Source organism: Mesocricetus auratus, unplaced genomic scaffold (assembly GCF_017639785.1).
Source record: "Mesocricetus auratus isolate SY011 unplaced genomic scaffold, BCM_Maur_2.0 Super-Scaffold_100011, whole genome shotgun sequence".
Classification (NCBI taxonomy): domain Eukaryota; kingdom Metazoa; phylum Chordata; class Mammalia; order Rodentia; family Cricetidae; genus Mesocricetus; species Mesocricetus auratus.
Genome location: NW_024429195.1, coordinates 69,085,236 through 69,104,654, shown reverse-complemented (window position 1 = coordinate 69,104,654; position 19,419 = coordinate 69,085,236). Strand labels below are relative to the sequence as shown.

The 19,419-nt window shown below is 45.1% G+C and overlaps 1 protein-coding gene across 3 annotated transcripts in view; it reads left to right on the top strand.

The window, feature by feature from the left end:
- Positions 1-19,419, top strand: part of Poc1b (POC1 centriolar protein B) — a 103,822-nt gene that overhangs the window by 21,309 nt on the left and 63,094 nt on the right. For all 3 annotated transcript variants that reach the window (XR_005880510.1, XM_040754990.1, XM_040754991.1), the window contains exons 3-4: positions 95-266; positions 4,314-4,493. Coding sequence is in view for 2 of the 3 variants with exons in the window: in XM_040754990.1 (XP_040610924.1) it covers positions 95-266; positions 4,314-4,493 (352 nt within the window). In the remaining variant the exon portion in view is untranslated. The remainder of the gene's footprint in view (positions 1-94; positions 267-4,313; positions 4,494-19,419) is intronic.

Sequence of the window (19,419 nt, the reverse complement as noted above, 5' to 3'; positions counted from 1 at the left end):
CAATCTCCGACTTCTCTGTTGCAGGTTGTTATTGTTGAAGCACGTGTGCGTTCCTGTCTTAACCCAGGTTTGCTTGTCTTCTCTTTCTTGACAGCCACTGCTTCCTGGGACACCTTTCTCATGCTATGGAGTTTGAAGCCACACACTAGAGCTTACAGATATGTGGGCCACAAGGACGTCGTGACCAGCGTGCAGTTTTCTCCACAAGGAAACTTGCTAGCCTCTGCTTCCCGAGACAGAACTGTTAGGCTCTGGGTTCCTGATAGGTGAGAGGAGCGAACACTTGGCAGCCTTTGGGTTGGTACTGTTGGAGGCTACTGAGGCCGGCTGCTTCTAATGCATTTCCTGGGGATGACACCTCAACTCCTTAGTGACCTGTACTCATTTGGGGCCCTGGTTTTAAACTCAAACTGTGTCATTCAAGTCAAATTATGTACTTCTTTTGAAAAACCATTTCTAACCTGGAGATATGTACAGTATGTCTGAATCTTTGGAGGATGGCTAGCAATCTCTGTAAATCCAAAAGAAACACAATGACATAGATCAAACGTTTAATTTATTAGCCTCTTTGTGCCCATTCATGGGTTTTTAGGGGTGCTTAGAACCCTGTCAGCACCCTGTGCTTAGGCTATCCTGTCCCTTGTTGTTATCATTCATTTTGGAGCTCTAGAATTTTCTCATTTAAAAAATATTAGGCAAAAATATAAATCATTGCCTGGCAGTACCGGCACATGCCTTTAATCCCAGCACTTTGGTGGCAGAGCAAGCAGATCTCTGAGTTCGAGGTCAGCCTGGCATACAGAGAGAGTACCAGGACAGCCAAGGATGCACAGAGAAACCCTGCTTTGAAAAGCATATATATATCGTTGCATTTGCTGAAGTCACATTCTCTGCTAACACCTCTTCTGGGAGACACTGTTCAGCTATTGTAAAAAGCTTTAAAGTAGGATATCTTTCTGAGATTTAAATTTTAAGGATGTAAAATTACAAACATCCCTAAAGAACTGATAGTGCAATTTCCCCACCATACCCGCCCATTGCCAGCATCCTCTAGAGTACTGAGTGGCTCCTGTATGTACTGTCATTTCCCTCTGTCCTATAGCAGAGGGTGGGAGCGTCAGCATTTCCCTCGACTCCGGGGTGCAGGATTGATCTGCAGCCTGTGACTAAATGGGTTCAGACACTTAGGGAGGAAGAAAGCTTGTGAGTGATGGCCTGCCACTAGGTACTTTATTCTGCCACCACCCAAGGGAAATTCTGTTCGGAAAAGTCTGAATACTATGCTGACAAAAGTAAAAACTCTTAAAGAGGATTGACATGAAAATGTGCGTGGACTGGAGGGGAAACTTGGAGGCGGAAAAGGTGAGTTTGGGGCTCAGGAGGAAGTGTGCATGTTAAAAGCCTTCGCTGTGGAAAGTCAGGACTAATTCATTGTTTAAAGAGTTGCAGCCTGTTTTCTGTTACTGATTAGAGAAGCAAAGCGTTCCAGGGGTGGGTGCACTAAAACTGCACTGAATCATTAACTTGGTATAGATATTTACATAGCGATTGTATGTCTGTACATTGGTGTCTCTTTCCAAATAATGTCGCAGTGAGGCCAGGGCAGTGATGAGTCATGGCAGTGGGGAATTTATATATCAATGATTAGTTTGTCATCGCTGCTAAAATCCCCCTTCCTCAGTAGCTTCATCTAAAAACTACTACTTCTCTTCATGTTGTGGGTGGTTGGGATGTTTTTCTCCCCGTTTGGTGTTGACTGAGGTCGCCACACAGCCTCATGAGCTGGTGGCTGAGCTGAAAGTGTGTGCCTCAGTCAAAAGGCTGGGGCCTTAGTCTTCCTTGAGCCTTCTCATCCAGCAGAATAGCCTAGACTTCCCTGCAGAGTGACAGGTGTGCTCCAGGATTGTAAAAGCAAAAGCTGCTGGGCATCTTCAGGACTAGGCCCTCAAGTGTACAGTGTCCCTTGTGCTGGACAGAGTAAGTCACAAAATCAGACTGGATTGGAAAGAAGAGGAGGCACCAGCCCAGAAGACAGCGCATGCACTCTGCTGCCTTGGTGTCTGCTGAGTTTCCTGTGCAGCCGGGCCCAGGGCAGGCCAGCCTTAGATGAGGCCCCAGAGAGATACCTGTGTGGTAGCACAGAGTGCTGGGTCCCCAGGGTGTAGCCTGAAGTTCAGGGACTAGTTTAATGATATTGACTGACTGACTGATTGTGACTTCCTGGTCACTTTGGATGACACGTCTTTGTTGTTTCCTGATTTCACAAGAGCTCCCCTTGGAAACTGACTGAAGTAGTTCTTGATTATTCTCTCCTGGATGTTCACTGTTAATATCAATTATTATTATCCTCTACCTGGTGATAGAAATTAAGGATAAAGTCACATTTGCCCTCTGGCTGGACAAGCCAGACTGAATCTATGAAGCTTTAAAGTGTTGATTCTTCCCAGTGAAATTCTGTAGGTTGAACTTAGCCTGACATGTGTTAAATGGTGGTGTCACAGAGATGTGTAAGGTCATCCCTGTCCTCAGTAGGTAGTTAGTGATCTCTATGTACCTGACATGTGTGAAACGGTGGTCTCACAGAGATGCATAAGGTCATCCCTGACCTCAGAACACTACTAACTGGTTAGTAGGAGAGATTTAATTTTTAAAGTCAGGATATACTACAGTAATTCAAGCCCTTGTAGCAGATCAGGGCCAGTATGGTTGGGTCAGGGTCTACAGATGGGCAGTGGTCTTCCTAGGAGAGCAAATGCAGAGGCACAGGTGTGTTTGAAGCTGGCTGACCACTGTGGGTACAAAGTTCAGCTCCGTGGCAGGATATCCTGCCAGGGAGCTTAGGGCGTTGTACTTTATGTTGAGGGAGCCAGGAACATGTTTGCACTGGGATTTGTGTGCTTGCATTACTTCTCAGCAAGCGATAAGCACAGAGTGTAGGTGACTGGGGGTGGGGTGGGGGCACAGGATTAGAGCAGGGAGGCCGATTAAGAGGCTTCCACACTAATCTAGGTGAAGGGTACTGAGGATAGAAGTTCCTGAAGGCAAGCAGAACTGGGGTAGAAAGAAGAGGGTCATTCAGAGGATATGGAGGAAGTGGTAATCACGGGGTTTATGGATATAGTACGTGAGAAGTTGCATATGACTGCTCTTCTGTTCTGGAGACATGCCGCTTGCTCCAATCCCAAGGTAGCAAATACAGGGTGAGCTACAGGTGTTCATATGTCATGTGAGCTTCAAAGATTTGAGAATCTAGATAGATGTCTCTGGCTGAATTTTGGTGCCTTGTCCTTTTCGAGCATTGTGGCTGTCTCCCCATATGCTATAGGAAATGATTTTCTAAATGCAAAAAATGACTAAGTCCTGGTTACAGTGCAAAGTGACTGTGCCCTGCGAGCTAACCACTGACACAGAATTTCCCAGCATTCACCTTGGCAGTCAACACCACTTAGCCTGCTGATTTTTTTTCTTTTAAATGAGGAGGAGCTGAGGGTTTTGTTGTTGTTGTTTTGTTTTGTTTTGTTTTTTAAGAGAGTTTTTAACTCAGCACGTGTTAATAGGAGAGCTGCTTGGGAAAAGGAGAGTGCGCACTCTCGTGTGTGAGGGCTTCTCCAGAGTTGCCGTTCCTCATCTGGTTTTCAAAGCTGTTCCTCGCCTCCAACGCCTCGTGTGGTGTTCTGCATTTCTCTTTATCTTTTCTCCTTCACCAGTTAAGAGTAGACATGTCTGCGAGATTTCAAAGCACTGTTTGTTCATGAGTGTAAGATTGAGGCCATGAGGTCCACACTGGAGCCTCGGTAATTGGTGCTGGTTGGTACAGGCTTGGGAGGAGGGGGAAGGCAGATCGAGAGACGCTGTGATAAGGCATATAGCAGTGAACATCCCTTCCTCTCCCGGCCGGACAGTTATCTCACAGAACTCCATGTGGTGTGTTTCAAAACCTTGCCCTGGCACTGCCAACTTTACCCAACCTTAGCTCTTCAAGACTGAAATTTCTTTAAACTACAGACTGCTGTTTCTAAAGTAACACAAAGTGCAGTGGAGAGACTGGTTCCAAACAGCGCTTCCCCGCTTCCCACTAAGACGGAAGCAGCAATACATTTTCAAGGGCACGGTTGACCAGCCTTCTTCCTGTTAGGTATGAGCTGTGGCTTCCATGAACCAAGCCAGTGCACGACAGGACTAATGGAGACTGCAGTGCCACATGGCCTTCACACACTTTTCTAAGGTTTTGTAAGCATTAAGCTACTTGGAAGTTTCCAACTCAGTGTGGTGACTAAATTAAGTACTGTATCTCTATTGAACTTTATTTGCAGGAGAGGGAAGTCCTCTGAATTTAAAGCACACACAGCTCCAGTTCGAAGTGTGGACTTTTCAGCTGATGGTCAACTTCTGGCTACGGCTTCTGAAGACAAATCGATTAAAATATGGAACATGTACCGCCAGCGCTTCCTCTACTCCCTGTACCGACACACACACTGGGTTCGCTGTGCCAAGTAAGTGCATCTTCAGACAGGGTCTGTCCTGCTCCAGACTGGATCTGACCCCCAGCCCCCAGAAAAGGGACTGCACTCATGCTTGGTCATTTGCTCCTATATTTACTCTGTGACTGCTGTGTGCTGGGGTCAGTTATCAGAGTAGTCAAAATCCCTTGTTTTCATGGAGCTTAGAGTCAGGCAATTTAAAAATGAGATATATATATATATGTATGTATGTATATGTATGTATGTATGTATGTATACACACACACACACACACACACACACACACACACACACTTACAGAGAAGTCTGTCTTCATGCAGAGACCTAAGGGAGGAAAAGGAGGAAAGAGATTTGTCAAAGGGGGTGAGAGCCTGGTGGTTGTTCGAGAAAAGCAAGGAGCAGATAGTGAAAGTAGGAGAAGGCCGAGATCAAGGCCCTGGATGAGAGAAAGCCCCAGTAGAACATGTTCCTTTCTCCAGCTTAGTAATGGGGTAAGCAGTGTGCTGCGTGGTGGTAGCTGTTATCAGCTCGAGAGGTCTCGAGTCACCTCTGGGAATAGCAGTAAAAGAGCTTCTGGACTGAGAAACCCACCCTAACTATAGCATGACTATTGCACGGGCAGCTGCTGAAAAACGAGAATGCCAGCTGAGCACAACGTTCCTATCTCTCAGCTTCTTAAGTATGGATGCCGTGTGACCAGCTGTTTTCTGCTCCTGCCGTCGTGACTTCTCTGTGAGCCAAAGGAAACCCTCCCTTGCCTAACTTGCTTTTGTCAAAGCAGTGAGGAAAAGCAACATAGAAAATGTTGGCCAGAAGTGGGTGGCTGCTGTAATAATTCTGACCATGTGGTTCTTAAGTCTTTGTAAACAATTTGGAGGAGGATATGGGAGAATTTCAGACTTTGGATGAGAACAGCCCGATAAGCAGATCTTACTGGGTTCTTCTGTTGGGAGAGAGCAAGATGTAAGTGGGGTTCAGAGTGGAACAGGACTCCATTGAGGACTGGGCTACAGACCCTTTGTATTAATGGCAAATCTGGTAGCATCCTGCCCATGTCCTGAGAACTTGAATGAAACCGAATTCAAAAGTAATGGCTAATTTGTTTATGAGAGAAATGTCAAGAGAGTATAGCATTCAGGGTGTAATGGCCACTGCTCCCTGTTCCTACTCGGATCTGCAGCAAGAGAGCCACAAGATAGGAAAGATGTGTGAGGAAGTTCAAAGTTGCAGTCGAGGAGTGCATAGCCAAAGCATCTATAATTGATAGAAAGATGAGCACTGTTAAAGAGAAACTCACTCCTATCCAGGGAACATAGGAAAGATGTCCTGAGGACAACTCCACCCATTGGAGGCTGCAGCTTGTAAAAACGAAGATTCTTCGGGGTAGAGAACCTGAGCTGAGCAAAGTGGATGAAGGGGTTACCTGCTGGAAAGCAACCACCGAGGCACACAGTGGCCACTGCAGCTTTGGTTCGGGGCAGGGGGAGGGACGCACTACATCTCCAGCAGGCAACCACATTGTCAGTGTTGTCAGCGTGGTTCCAAAATGAAAAGATACAAGAAATGAAAGACGCAAGAGTGAAGGGTTTGTGGAGGCTTTCCTGAGGTTCCGGGGCCAAACAACATGAGGCAGGATTGGTTTTGCTGCCTGGGAAGGAAGGCAGGTTTGCTTTCCCATTTGGGAGATGAGGACAGTAAATTCCAAAGAGTTGAAGCTAAGACTCATTTAATAAGTCTCAGAAACCCCTCTGTACTTACTCCTACAGAGGTTAAATGTCTGGTGTGTTTAGTAATATTGCATTGAGCAAGGCACAAACAGAACCATGTAGTACAAATAATAAAAACCCAGAGATAGATGTTGGGATTCAAGCTGACGATCAGAGAAGTAAAGCAGTCAGCTAGTAGAGAGTTCTTACCTCTACCAAGGCTCAGACCAAAGTGGGTGATCCTGTCCTCAGACTACAATGTCTCCAGACTGCAATGCTCTCCACCGAACCTCAGACTACACTGTGCTGAGCTCCTGCCTGATATTCCTCTAGTGCTGCAATTAAAGGTGTGTCATCCCAAGAGCTGGATCAAAAGGTGTGAGCTCTGTTTCTGTTTTAGACTGATTCACTCTCATGTAGCCCAGGGTGGCCTTGAACTCACAGAGATTCAACTGCCTCTGTCTTCCTGAATGCTGGGATTAAAGGTGTGGCCACCACTGCCTGTCCTCTGTGGCTAACTAGTGGCTTAGGGGTGTGTGTGTGTGTGTCTAACTAGTGACTTAGTTCATAACTAGGTGTGTGGCTAACTAACTAGTGGCTTAACTCTGCACTCTGATCTTAAGGCAAGTTTTATTTGTTAGATTATAAACAAAATGTCACTACTTCTGGGCTGTATGCTAGCTTTGTTCTTTCGAACACACTGGTATTGAGGCTATTGCTAGCTCCAGGCTGAAATCCTCACATCTTTGAGGGCGTTCCGGAAAAGCCTCTTGCCTCCCATTTCTGTTAGAAAAGGACTGGAAGTGACTCAGACCCAAGGAGAGTCCTGTGCCCATCCCCTCACCTAGTGGTGAGAAATGGTAGTTCCCTCAGGCCAAGTCAAGAACCTGGTAGAAATGGCTGCTTTGGCCAGGAGTAGACTCACACCATACCCCATGTTCTAGGCTGGGGACAGACGAGCCATCTCATAGAAATGGTGTGGCACAGGTATGTTCACTGGAAAACCGTGGTCCTTGCGGTTCCACGCAGTTAGAGTGGGGTGGGAGTTGAGTCTAGTCGTCTATGTGACCTAGCAGCTCACATTCCTCACAGTTGGGATGTTATTACTCCAGAGGTACTGATTACGATCTGTGGCAAGGAGCCTAACGGGAATAAAAAGATAGGAAGTTACCCTTTTACTGAATCGTGTTGTTCAAAAGAGCTCAGTTACTCTTTGTCTGCAGTCATCTCTTGTCATCCCTTTCCCTTTCTCCACACCTGCGTGGTTAAGAACATCCAATCTGGACCCAAGTTACACACACACACACACACACACACACACACACACACACACACACTGGCTGAAACCCCAGATCTACCATCTTTCAATTGTGTGGTCTGTGGGGAGTCACTTTACTTCCTATTGCCCGTTTTCTTACTTGTAAGGGGATGGTGGTAGAGTGGGTTAGGATATTTCAATACGTAAATATGTGGGGTGCATTTGGAATAGCGCTGCCTACACAGGAGTCAGTACTTAAGTTTTTGGCTTCATCCTCACCATCACTGAACATGGTGCTAATTAGTTTCTCTGTCAGTTGATGTGTGTGACATTCAGATCCCTCCCTTCATAGCTCAGGGAACCCCACAATAGAGGAAGCAAAAGGAGTAGGGGAGACTGAGGGGATGAGACTCCAGGAGAACAAGGCCATCTAACACAGCCGAGCAAAGCTCATCTGAACTCACAGACACTGAGGCAGCAGGCTGCACCAGGCCCTCGAATATATACTATAGTTTTTAGTATTTTTATGGGCCTAATGCATGAAAAAGTGGCTCTCTGATTCTTGTGCCTTCTCTCGGGGCTCTTTTATTTTTCTGTTGGCTTGTCCAACTTTGATATGATGGGTTTTGTTTTATGTATTTTGTTTTGTTATTCTCTTAGAAGCCTGTTCTTTTCTAGTGAGAGGCAAAAATGGGTGGATCTGGAGAGGAAGGGAGGTGGGAACGAAATAAAAGGAGGAGAGGGAAAGGAAACTATCAGATTACATTGTATTTAAAAATCTGCATTTAATGAAAGAACAAAATAGAAAATATATATTGACCTCGAACTCACAGAGACCTACCTGCCTCTGGCTCCTCTTCCCGAGTGCTGGGATTAAAGACTTGAGCTACCACTGCCCAGCTAAAGTTATTTTTTTTTGTTTTATGTGTATGAATGTTTTGTCTACATGTGTATACTACCCAGCTAAAGTTATTTTTTTATTTTATGTGTATGAATGTTTTGTCTACATGTGTATAAGCGCATCACATATAACATTGCCTATGGAGGCTGAAGAGGTGTTGGATCCCCTGGAATTGGAGTTATGTGAGCTGCCATGTGCATGCTCATACACTATATTCTAATCATGGTTTCCCTGCCCTCATCTCTGCCCAGATCCTCCCCAACTCCCCGCCCATGCCTTTTTTCTCTCTCTTAAGAAAACAAGCAGGCAATTAAAATGAAAACTAAAACAAATAAAAAAATAAAACAAATCCAGCCTGGTGTAGTGGCACATGCCTTTAATCCCAGCACTCGGAAGCAGTAACAAGTGGATCTCTGTGAGTTCAAAGCCAACACGGTCTACAAAGAGAGTTCCAGGACAGCCAGGGCTACATAAATACGTAACTAAAACAAAGCAAAGAAAAAGTGCACACCCAGAACCTATGAAAGCACAAAACAGAACCATAATACACACACACAAGACCAGTAAGGTTAAAAAATAATGCCCAAACAAAGCAATATGAGACCAAAAAAATCTCCAAAATTATCTTTGAATTCAAGAAACTAAATTACTATACAAGGTGATTTACAGGGAAATGATAAATGAAAGAATGAGGGAGGTGTGAATGAGGTATTGAACTAGATTTATGTGATGAAAAGTCAGGAGAAGAAAAAGTCTAGTGAGACACTCCGGGGCCAGAGCTGGAAAGGGAAGAGGGCGGAGGACACCAGGAGAAAGACAGCCTGGCCCGAGGGACCGGGTGTACCTGTGGGAGCATAATAACCAGCTGTGGTTAGAACACTGTGTGATGGGATAAGACGGTCCACATTGATAAGCCTACCTGTACCACACTGTAGCCCCGCTCTCAGACGCACTAATGGCATGTCTTCATAGACTGTTGTAGAACGGGAAATAGAAGTTCATGGTGTATGGGATTGAGCACTGCCACTGGACCAGCCTTCTGCTGCTGGGCACTGTCAGCTATGAGAAAACTCCGCAGAAACCTGTGAAAATGCTGTTCCCATTTTCAGAAGGAAGGGGACCATGGTGGAAGGCCAAGCTTCCTGCTGCCTGTGTAGCCGTGTTGAGCCTTCCTCACTCTGTGTGTCATGGGGACATCCTTGCCAGGAGGGACACAGCATCTCCTGTTGTGCCGCAATGCCTGTCCTCCTTTTCAGGTTGCAGCCTGTAGTTGCTGAGAGATACCATGGACAGAGAACTGACTTAAAATGAATGCTGATTAAAGGGAGAGAGGATTGTGAGATGCAGAAAGGGAACATGGTCTCTAACCCCACGCTTGGCTTTCTGCATACAACCATCCCTGAAAGAGAGGATGAGGAGAAGAAGAGCGAGAGGAGAGTCTCTGGAATGTCCCCTTTGCTTTTGTTCTCATGCATATGAGATGCATCTCTAGACAACACTGAAGAAAGTTTCTAGTCAGAGTACCTGTTTTGCCTCTCTACCTACTCCTGCCGCCTTAGTTGAATATCGTTGGCCCTTGTGGAAGCTTTTACGGCCATCATCCTTCCCCGCCCCTTTGATTTTTTTTGAGACAGGGTTTCTCTGTGGCTTTGGAGGCTGTCCTAGAACTCATTCTATAGAGCAGACTGGTCTCAAACCTACAGAGATCCACCTGACTCTGCCTCCTGAGTGCTGGGATAAGAGGCGTGCGCCACCACACCTGGCTTTTAAGGTCATCTTTAAATGGTCTCCTTGTTACAGAATCTTCTGTCTCTCTCTCTCTCTCTCTCTCTCTCTCTCTCTCTCTCTCTCTCTCTCTCTCTCTCTCTCTCTCTCTCACACACACACACACACACACCCTTACACCTGTCACTGCTTCTGTAAAAAGCAAATTTGACAGTGCTGTTTCCCAGCCTCGACCTCTGAGTGACTCTTTACAGAGGCGCATGTGGTTTTCCCTCTGTGACAACCTGTTCCTCTTTGTCCCTTTCACCACTCATTTGCCTTCCCAGCGCTGCGCATGGCTGCTCCGGGGCACGGCTGTGGGTCATGAGTTTCTGCACCTTTTGCTTTTCAGGCAGGGCTTACAGCCTTACACTCTACACTGTTCTGCTTCCTCCAGTAGGGGGGTCCCAGCCCAAGCCTACTGATGTCACAGTGTCTTGGAGGTCTGTTAGCATCTCACTGTTCCAGCCTGAGCCTATTGATGTCGCAGTATCTAGGAGGTCTGTTAACATGGCCTCCTTCCCTGGTAGACTTTGAGTTAGAAGTATGTCTTCATGCTGTGCTCTCTTCCCCAATCCCATTCTAAATTCTGTGGGCACGAGAGAAACAGAAACAGGGAATTCCCTCCTGTGCTGGTAGAGCCCCTTCTGCCAAGGGGAGACAAGACAGCCGGGCGTTGGTGGCGCACGCCTTTAATCCCAGCACTCAGGAGACAGAGGCAGGCGGATCTCTGTGAGTTCGAGACCAGCCTGGTCTACAGAGCTAGTTCCAGGATAGCCTCCAAGACAATACAGAGAAACCCTGTCTTGCAAACCAAAAAACAAGCAAACAAGCAACAACTGTATTAACATTCACACATACACACAGGTTGGAGTAGTCATATCTACTAGTGTGACTGGAGCTAAGACCGCCGGCAGAGCAGAGGGGGCTAGTGACCTGGGTACCTGGAAAGTGCACACTTGAGACAGTCCCACGCAGTATGAGAACCGCTGTCTCTATGGGCTAAGGAGAGCTAGGGATAACTGCCCAGAGATGAGATGGGATGAATCCAGGGTAGACAGATGCTGCTCTCAGATAACTTTGATGGCAGTGTCCAACGCTTTCTTCCGGGCTAGCTCATTTTTGTGAGCCTTTCATACAAACTCAGGAATATTATATATGCATGCTAACCATGGTATTTATTCAGCCCCACCTGTCCCTTGTCCCTTTTGGTTGGGTCTTGTTCCCACTGGCAGGGTGTTCACTCACACACCCGATGGAATACCTTTGTCCTGCTGGTACCTGCGGTTCTGGGTGACTGTTTAAAGACAGCTTGTTTCCGTGCTGCTGAGCTGACTCATGAAATTGTGGAAACCTCTCCACCCTGAGGAGTATTCCTTGATAAACACTTTGGTGAAAGTTAATGCGCTTCACTTCCTGGCAGCTCTCCATGTATATGCTCTCAGCACTCTTACAGATTCTTTTTATATCTGCATTTTAATCTCGGTTCATCTTAGACAGGACAAAAAAGTTAAGAGGAATAGGTAGGTGGTCACTGAGTCAGACTGCTCAGTATGTCTTTTTTTGTTTGTTTGTTTTGTTTTTCTCTGTGTAGCTTTGGAGGCTGTCCCAGAACTCGCTCTGTAGACCAGGCTGACCTCGAACTCACAGAGATTCACCTGCCTCTTCCTCCTTGAATGCTGGGATTAAAGGCATGCGCCACCAACGCCCGGCTGAATGTCTTCTTGTTGCCCGGCTGTATGTCTTTTTCTTGATGAGCGCATCCTAAAGTAGGACTGGAGAGGTAGGGTTTAAAGTCCGCTCTGCAGTCACCGTCAAGGGGGAGAGCTCAGCAGGGACAGAAGCTAGTGTGCGTACTTCTGACACTGTGAGCAGCCAGAGGGCCTAGACCTCTCATGTGCCTCGGTGAGGGCCTGCTTAGCTGGGACAGCAAAGTCCCAATACTATACAGAAGGCTGCTTATAAAACCCAGACTAAAGCAAGAGGGGTTTGTTGGGAAGATCTCCAGGAGGAGCTTTTTCATTCAGACGGTGAGCCTCATACCCATCCTTGCCAAGGGCACAGCTCCGCCAGCTCTGCTGCTCGGGTGGCCCCGTAGCCAGGGTGCAGACATGCTGGCCGCTGTGGCTCTTTGCCTCTTGCTGTTGCTGAGCACCTTCAGTCTGTTGAAGTAGAATCCCGTTGTCAGTGATGCAGCAGTATTATTGGCTGGTCAGAGCAGAAGGACAACACAGAGTAGTTACAGTAACGGGCTCACTAGTGACCATGGGATCCTGGGTGGGTAACTTAACCTTTCTGGACCACAGTCCACTGTCCCATAAAATCAATACAATTGAGGTACTTTCCTCATTTAGTGGGGGTATCAATACATCAATTGCTCTTGTGTTCATTTCTTCCTCCTGGAGCTATACTGGGGTTACTTTTATGTGAGGTTCAAAAGTCATTATGTATGTTTACATATAATTTGGGGGAATGCTATTAAGGTAGTGAGTATCATCTATTTCATACACTTTATCTATTTGACCATTAAAGGTAATTTTATTTGTAAGTAGTCCTACCTGCAGTTTTGTGTTATTTTTGTTTGTTTGTTTGTTTTGAGACTCTCCTTATAGCGCTAGGCTGGCCTTACATTCATGCTTGTCCTACCTCGGCCTACTCGAATCTCCACTCTTTAGCTGCACAGTTCACAGTCCATGTAAATTCCTGTGGGAGATCTTGTGATTCCCACAGTGCCTTGTGGTGTTGTCCCACACGCTTACTTCCTGTTCTCCTTTTCAGTTGTTACTGGTTTCCATTTTTTCCTCCTTTACTGACTTTTTGGGCTTACTCTGTTATTTTTGTTTTTGGACTTAGTCTGTTATTTTTGTGCTCATTGGTAACATCTAGAAGTTGATTATGCATCCTTAACACAATCTATAACATTTTAGACAAAATATCAGAACTTACAGAAGTATATTCCCATTACCCACTTCTTGACAGCTTTAATGTGTACGCATGATAAAAGTCCAGATTGTTAAGCTGCCAGTTTTATCTGTATAATTGTGTATAATCACAATTTTTGAAGTATCAATTGCTGTGGTCTTTATTTTAGGGTTCTCTGGATAGACAAAACCAATGGGATCTGTGTATTGATACATGAAAGGAGAATATATTAGCAAGATGGCTTATGTGATTTCAGCAGCTGAGACATCCCACAACCAGTAGTCTGAAGGCTGAAGCCCCCGAGACTCTGGTAACATGACACAGTCCAAGTGCAACCAGGAAAGACAGTGATGTAACTTTCATTCTGGGCCAAACACTTGCAAACCTGATGGGGTGGCCTCTGGAATAGGTCCTGAAAGTCAACATCTGGAGAGCCTGAACGTCTTCTGTCCAAGACAAGAAATGAGTGTGTTCTCATTCTTGGGAGTGGGTGGTGACTGCTAATTTTGGTTGTCAGCTTGAATGAACTTTATAACAAATATCTAGGTCATTTATGGCCTGTGCCTTGGAGTATGTGTGTATCTGAAGGCTTTTCAGAGAGGATTAGTTAATAGTTTGAGGCCCTTGGGCTGAATGAAAATGGGAAAGGAATGAATAAAAGGGGGAAAAGGAAAAGGTGAAACCCCAACTTTGAACAAAAATTGATAGTATTTCTAATAATTGTTTTACAGGCCTTGTCTGCTAATTCCAGCATTTGTACAATATCTCGGTGAAATTTTTCTTCATTTCTTAATGCAGTTCTGAGTTGCATTGCCCTGCTGACTAAAGATGTTGAACATTTAAGTGTTTCTCAGTCATTTGAGTTTCCTCTATTGAGAATTTTCTGTTTAGATCTTGTACCCCGTTTTTTAAAAATTGGATTGTTTTCTTGCTGTGCGGTTTTTTATTCTCTATTTATTTTGGATAAGAGCTCCTTATCTGATGTGATTTCTCTTTTTTGTAGGCTGCCTTTGTGTCCAAATGACGGTGTTCTTTACCGTTCAGCAGCTTCTCAGTCCCATGAAGCCCCACTTACTGTTGATTGAGCACCTGTGCTAGTGATGCTCCATTCAAAAAGTCCTTTCCTGGGCCAGTGAGTTCAGTGCTGTCCCCACTTTCTCTTCTGTCAGGCTCATTGTGTCTGGCTTTATGTTAAGGTCTTTGACCCATGTGGAGTTTTGTGCTAAGTGAGTATCTCTCTTGCATGCAGCTGTCTAATGATTTGTTGAAGATGCTGACTTTTTCCACTTCATCTTTCTGGCTTCTTTATAAAAAACCAGGGATTATTCCTGGGTCTTCAGTTCTATTCCACTGATCAATGTGTCTGTTTTTGTACTAACACTATGCTATTTTTATTACTACAGCTCTGCAGTCCAATTTGAGGCTGGGGTGGTGATACCTTCAAAAGTTCTTTTTATCATTCAGGGGTGTTTAGCTATCCTGAGGTTTTTGTGTGTGTGTGTGTCTCCATTTGAAGCTGAAAATTGCCCTGTCAGTTTCTGTGAAGAATTATGTTGGAAATTTGATGGGAATTGCATTGAATCTGTATATTGCTTCTAGTCGGATTGCTGTATTTAATATATTAATCCTACCAATAAGATCTCTTTCCATCTTCTGATATCTTCTTCAAAGACTTGAAGTTTTTATCATATGTCTTTCTCTTGCTTAGTTAGACTTATCCCCAGTTTTTTTATATTATTTGAAGCTATTGTGAAAGGAATTGTTTCCCTGATTTCTTTGACAGTTTGTGAATTGTATATAGTGGGGCTACTGATTTTTGTCATTTGCTGGACTGATATTATTTATTCCTTGAGTTTTCTTGGGTGTGGCTAGCCTCTTCAGGTTGAAGCTTTTCTTCTATTACTTTCTATAGGTCTGAATTTGTAGATAGATACTACTTAAATGTGGTTTTATCATGGAATGTCTTTCTCCATCTATTATGATCAAAAGTTTGTTGGTAATAGTAATCTGGGCTGGCATCTGTTGTCTCTTAGAGTTTGTAGAACATCTGTCCAGGCCCTTCTGGCTTTTAGAATGTCCACTGAAAAGTCAGGCATTGTTGTAATAGGTCTGCCTTTATACGTAATTTGGTCTTTTCCCCTTGCATCTTTTAATATTCTTCCTTTTTTCTATACATTTAGTATTTTGTTTATTTTGTGCCAAGTGGACTTCATGTTCTGGTCTAGCCTACTTGGTGTTCTGTATGCTTCTTTTACCTTAATAGGCATCTTCTTCTTTAGGTTAGGGAAATTTTCTTCTATGATTTTGTTGAAAATATTTTCTGGGCCTTTGACCTGGATTTCTTTTCCTCCCTCTGTTCCTATTATTTGTAGATTTGGTGTCCCTGGATATTTTGTGCCCTTTTTTTAGATTTAACAACTTCATTAACTGAGGTATCTGTTTCTTCTATCTTGTCTTCAGCTACTACTATTCTTTCTTCCATTTCTTGTACTCTGTTAGTGAGGCTTGCCTCTGAGGCTCCTGTTCAAGTTTCTAAATTTTTCATTTTCAGGTTTCCCTCAGTTTGAGTTTTATTGATTCCATTTCCACTTGCAAGTTTTGAATTGTTTTCTTCATTTCACTCTTTGTTTGAAGGCTCATAGATTTCTCTAATGGATTTATTCATGTCCTGTTTATCCATAAAGGCTATTTTAAGGTATTTTTCTTACGCTTCAGCTATATTGCATTTTTTTTTAAGTAGTAGAGCTGCTGGAGTTTAGTGAAGACCTATTTTCCTGGCTGGTTTGTTTGTTTGTTTGTTTTGTTTTTCGAGACAGGGTTTCTCTGTATTGTTTTGGAGGCTGTCCTGGAACTCGATCTGTAGACCAGGCTGGCCTCGAACTCACAGAGATCCACGTGCCTCTGCCTCCCGAGTGCTGGGACTAAAGGCGTGCGCCACCAACGCCTGGCCCTGGCTGTTTTTTATTGTGTTTTCACACTGGTATCTAGGAGTTTGGGATGGTTGTAATTCTACGTGCTGATATCTGGTCTTCTCTTTATTGGGTGAGTGTTCAGTTCCTTGGTTTCTGTTGTCCTTTCTGGTTCTTAGGGGAGAGTGTGGTGGCTGTGAGTTGTCTAGAATGGAATGCCAGGTGTGGTCATTCATTGGTGGTTCTGAGTAGAATGTATTTCCTGGTGGTGGGAACTGATACTTATGGATGGAGATGGGCTAGATGGGAGGGCCTTGGGGGGTTCCACTGGAGCGAGGAGAGCAGGTGTGCCACCAGGATCTGCTTAGTCTCCTGGCAATGGGGATGGAGAGGGAAGAGAGGCCACAGCTAGTAGTCTGCTACAAATCTGGGGATGAGACTGGCAGATTGGGTTTGGAGGAGAGGAAGAAGAGTAATGATCTGAAGCTCACCTGTCCCTTGGTTGGACTATATGCTTTTTGGTTGGGATGGTGGCCCGCTGTCCCAGGGGTTCCCATGGAATGCCTGCAGAAGTCAGAGGCTGAGACAAAGGGATGGGTGAGAGGGGCTGTGGGAGAAGATCTGAGGGGTCTGCTGGAGATGGAGGCCACAGCAGGAGTTCTGCTACATATCTGGGGATGAAGCCGGGACATTAGATAAGGAGTGGAGGTCTGAAGATCACCTCCCTGGTTCCCTGGCTGCATTTGCTGTTCTAAATGAAGTAAAAAAGTTAGGAATGGCATCAGGGCAGCTTGTGAGGAAGAGCAAGACCCTTTGAGAAGATGGGTATAGTGCTAGGAGGAGCCCAGGAATGCAGATGAGGCCATGGCTCGGCCTGGACGGCCTCCAGTCAGCAGGCAGGACCCAGACTTGTGTCCTCAGCCAGTAAAAAGCCACAAAGCACTAGAGTTGAGATTTCAAGTTCACTCGTGTTGCTGTCGACTATGAGAGAGCAAAGTACCAGTTGCTGATGGAGGAGACTGTGACACTGGAGGGAAAGTTGAAGACATGTGCTAGCCATCAGCCTTGAGCACGCAACCTCTGGGTTGAGAAACGATTTCCTGAGAAGGGGGCGGATAACTAAGGGAGGAAAATGATGCACAGAGACTGGAGTTCGGTGTAGGAGGCACCATCAGGCTGCTCTAGAGGGGATGCCCTGACGGCAGGTGCAGATCCCAGGAGAGAAATCGGGTGTGCAAGTGGTAAATAACCTTGAAATTAGCTACTGTTTGGTGACGCATTCACTCTCCTTTTATCGTCTTCACTGGATTTTTGTTTCTCGACCGTTGCAGGAATGAATTCTACTAACATAGTCAACGTGGCTTCTCTTCTTACCGGTTAAGGAAATACAAATGTTTTCTTCCTTGCCCTGACCGGCACCCTTGGAATGTAAGCAGAAACCCTATTGGAGAAAAGTCAGAGACTGCTAGTTTGCGATGCATATAGGAGAGTTTTAAATCTGACTGTGGTCTAAACTCCCACTACACCGAGAGAAAACTGCATCGAACGTGGTAGTGAATTTCACAGGTTCATGGTTAGGGGGAGGGAGGGTGCAAGTGGTATTCTCCCTGGAACCAGGCCTGTCCTGGGCATTTCATTGTTTTGAGTGACTTCCTCCTCCTGCTGCTGCTGCTAAGAACATTCTGTGTACCAAACAAGAACGAGTATAGCCACACTGTTTGATCTTAGAGCTCTAGATGCTGAGACTATGTTTTTATAGAAAATATATTGAATAATCAGAAACAGTCAAGGGAGGGCAATGACTGTAGCTCAGTGATCAAGCATTTGCCTAGCATTGATTCTCCTTCTCCACTGTTAGTATTCAGGCATCTGTACTGGCCTGTCCTTGGGGTTCTGACAGGATACGTCCTCAGCTGCAGCCACTGAGACACCACCTGTGCACATTCACTGTGTTCCCCTTTAAAAGGGCCCTGCCCACCTCCATCTCTCTTTGTCTCTCTCTCTTCCCCTCTTTCTCCCTCTCTCCTCCCCCTCTCCCTTTCCCTTTCTCTTCCTTTCTCTCTTCTCTCTCATCTCTCTTCTCTATCCCTCCCCCCTCCCTCTCTTCCCTCTTCCTCTTTCTGTGCTTCTCTGCCTGTCTCACTGTCTCCCTGTTCCCAGCCTCTCTTCTGCTGCTCTTAGTCCCCAGTGGCCGGGCTCCCCCTATTTTCCATCCCCTTTCCCCTAATAGAAAGCCCCTCCGTGTGAGCTTTTAAATTACAATACCCACCTAAATAAGAAAGAAAAAATAATCCAGAGGGAAAAACTCTGTATGTATGAATGTGCACATACAACTTCATATAGTTAGAGAGCTTTTGCTATTTAATTTGGTCCACTCTCAAAGACCTGTAAACAAGTTTTTCTTGAAAAAAAAGTTTTAAAGTGTCTTCATTCTCTTGGTGTGCGCCAGTGATCATTAAGGGATTCAACAGTAATTTTGGGTGGACTTGTCAAGTGCTGTTCAGAGAACCTATTAGTCACCACTGACTAATTCCTGGAGTCTTAAAAGGTGCTTGGGTGGAACTGAATTGAGAATGAAATTCTTTAACCCTCAGCATAAACTTTAGGTACTCTTAACATTTAAAACAATAACAGTCCTGCTAGATGGTGTTTGAACATTGACAATAAAAGTCTAACTTTTCCTCATGAAAGTCAGGACAAATAGAAACCTGTCTTCTGGATGCTAACTTATTTTTGATGTCTGTAATTAAAAATCAAAGAGGAGGAGGAGGTTCAAAACAACATGCCCACTTTCAACTTCTCAAAGGAGAGGGACAAACAGGAATTAAAGCGAGGGGAGGGGAAAGGCCTGACCTCCTAGGCTTTAGACACTTGTTTCCCCCAGCACCTGCTTCCCATCCCCCTCCTGCCCTTTCCGCTGACCTGAGGTCCACAGCCCTTCTTACCTTTAGTACCAAGAAGTTACTCCCAGGCCTGAGCCTCCTGCTTAGGGTAGGCTTTCACTCCTGAAGAGAACCTGCTTTTTCTTACTGACAAGTTTCTTTGAACCTTGTTTCTTCCCTGGAGCTTCTGGAGGACAGATTTTGTTGTTTGTTTGGGTTTTTTTGTTTTTTTGGTTTTTCGAGACAGGGTTTCTCTATATTGTTTTGGAGGCTGTCCAGGAACTCACTCTGTAGACCAGGCTGGCCTCGAACTCACAGAGATCCGCCTGACTTGTTTGTTTATTTGTTTGTTTTTATTAAAAAATCTTGAGACCAATATCTATAATTATATCACGAGAGAGAACTCTTACCTCACTCCTAACTACATCCCTGCTGCCGAGAGCAGCCCAGTGCTGGGAGCTGGCAGATGCTCTGTATTCCATGAATAATTCTCCTCCTTGAGACACACCACAAAGACACCGTGCTTGTTTTACGTAACTGCTAATAGCGACCAGTAGCAGTGTGTGTAGTTTTTCTTTATTCATTTTTATTGTTTG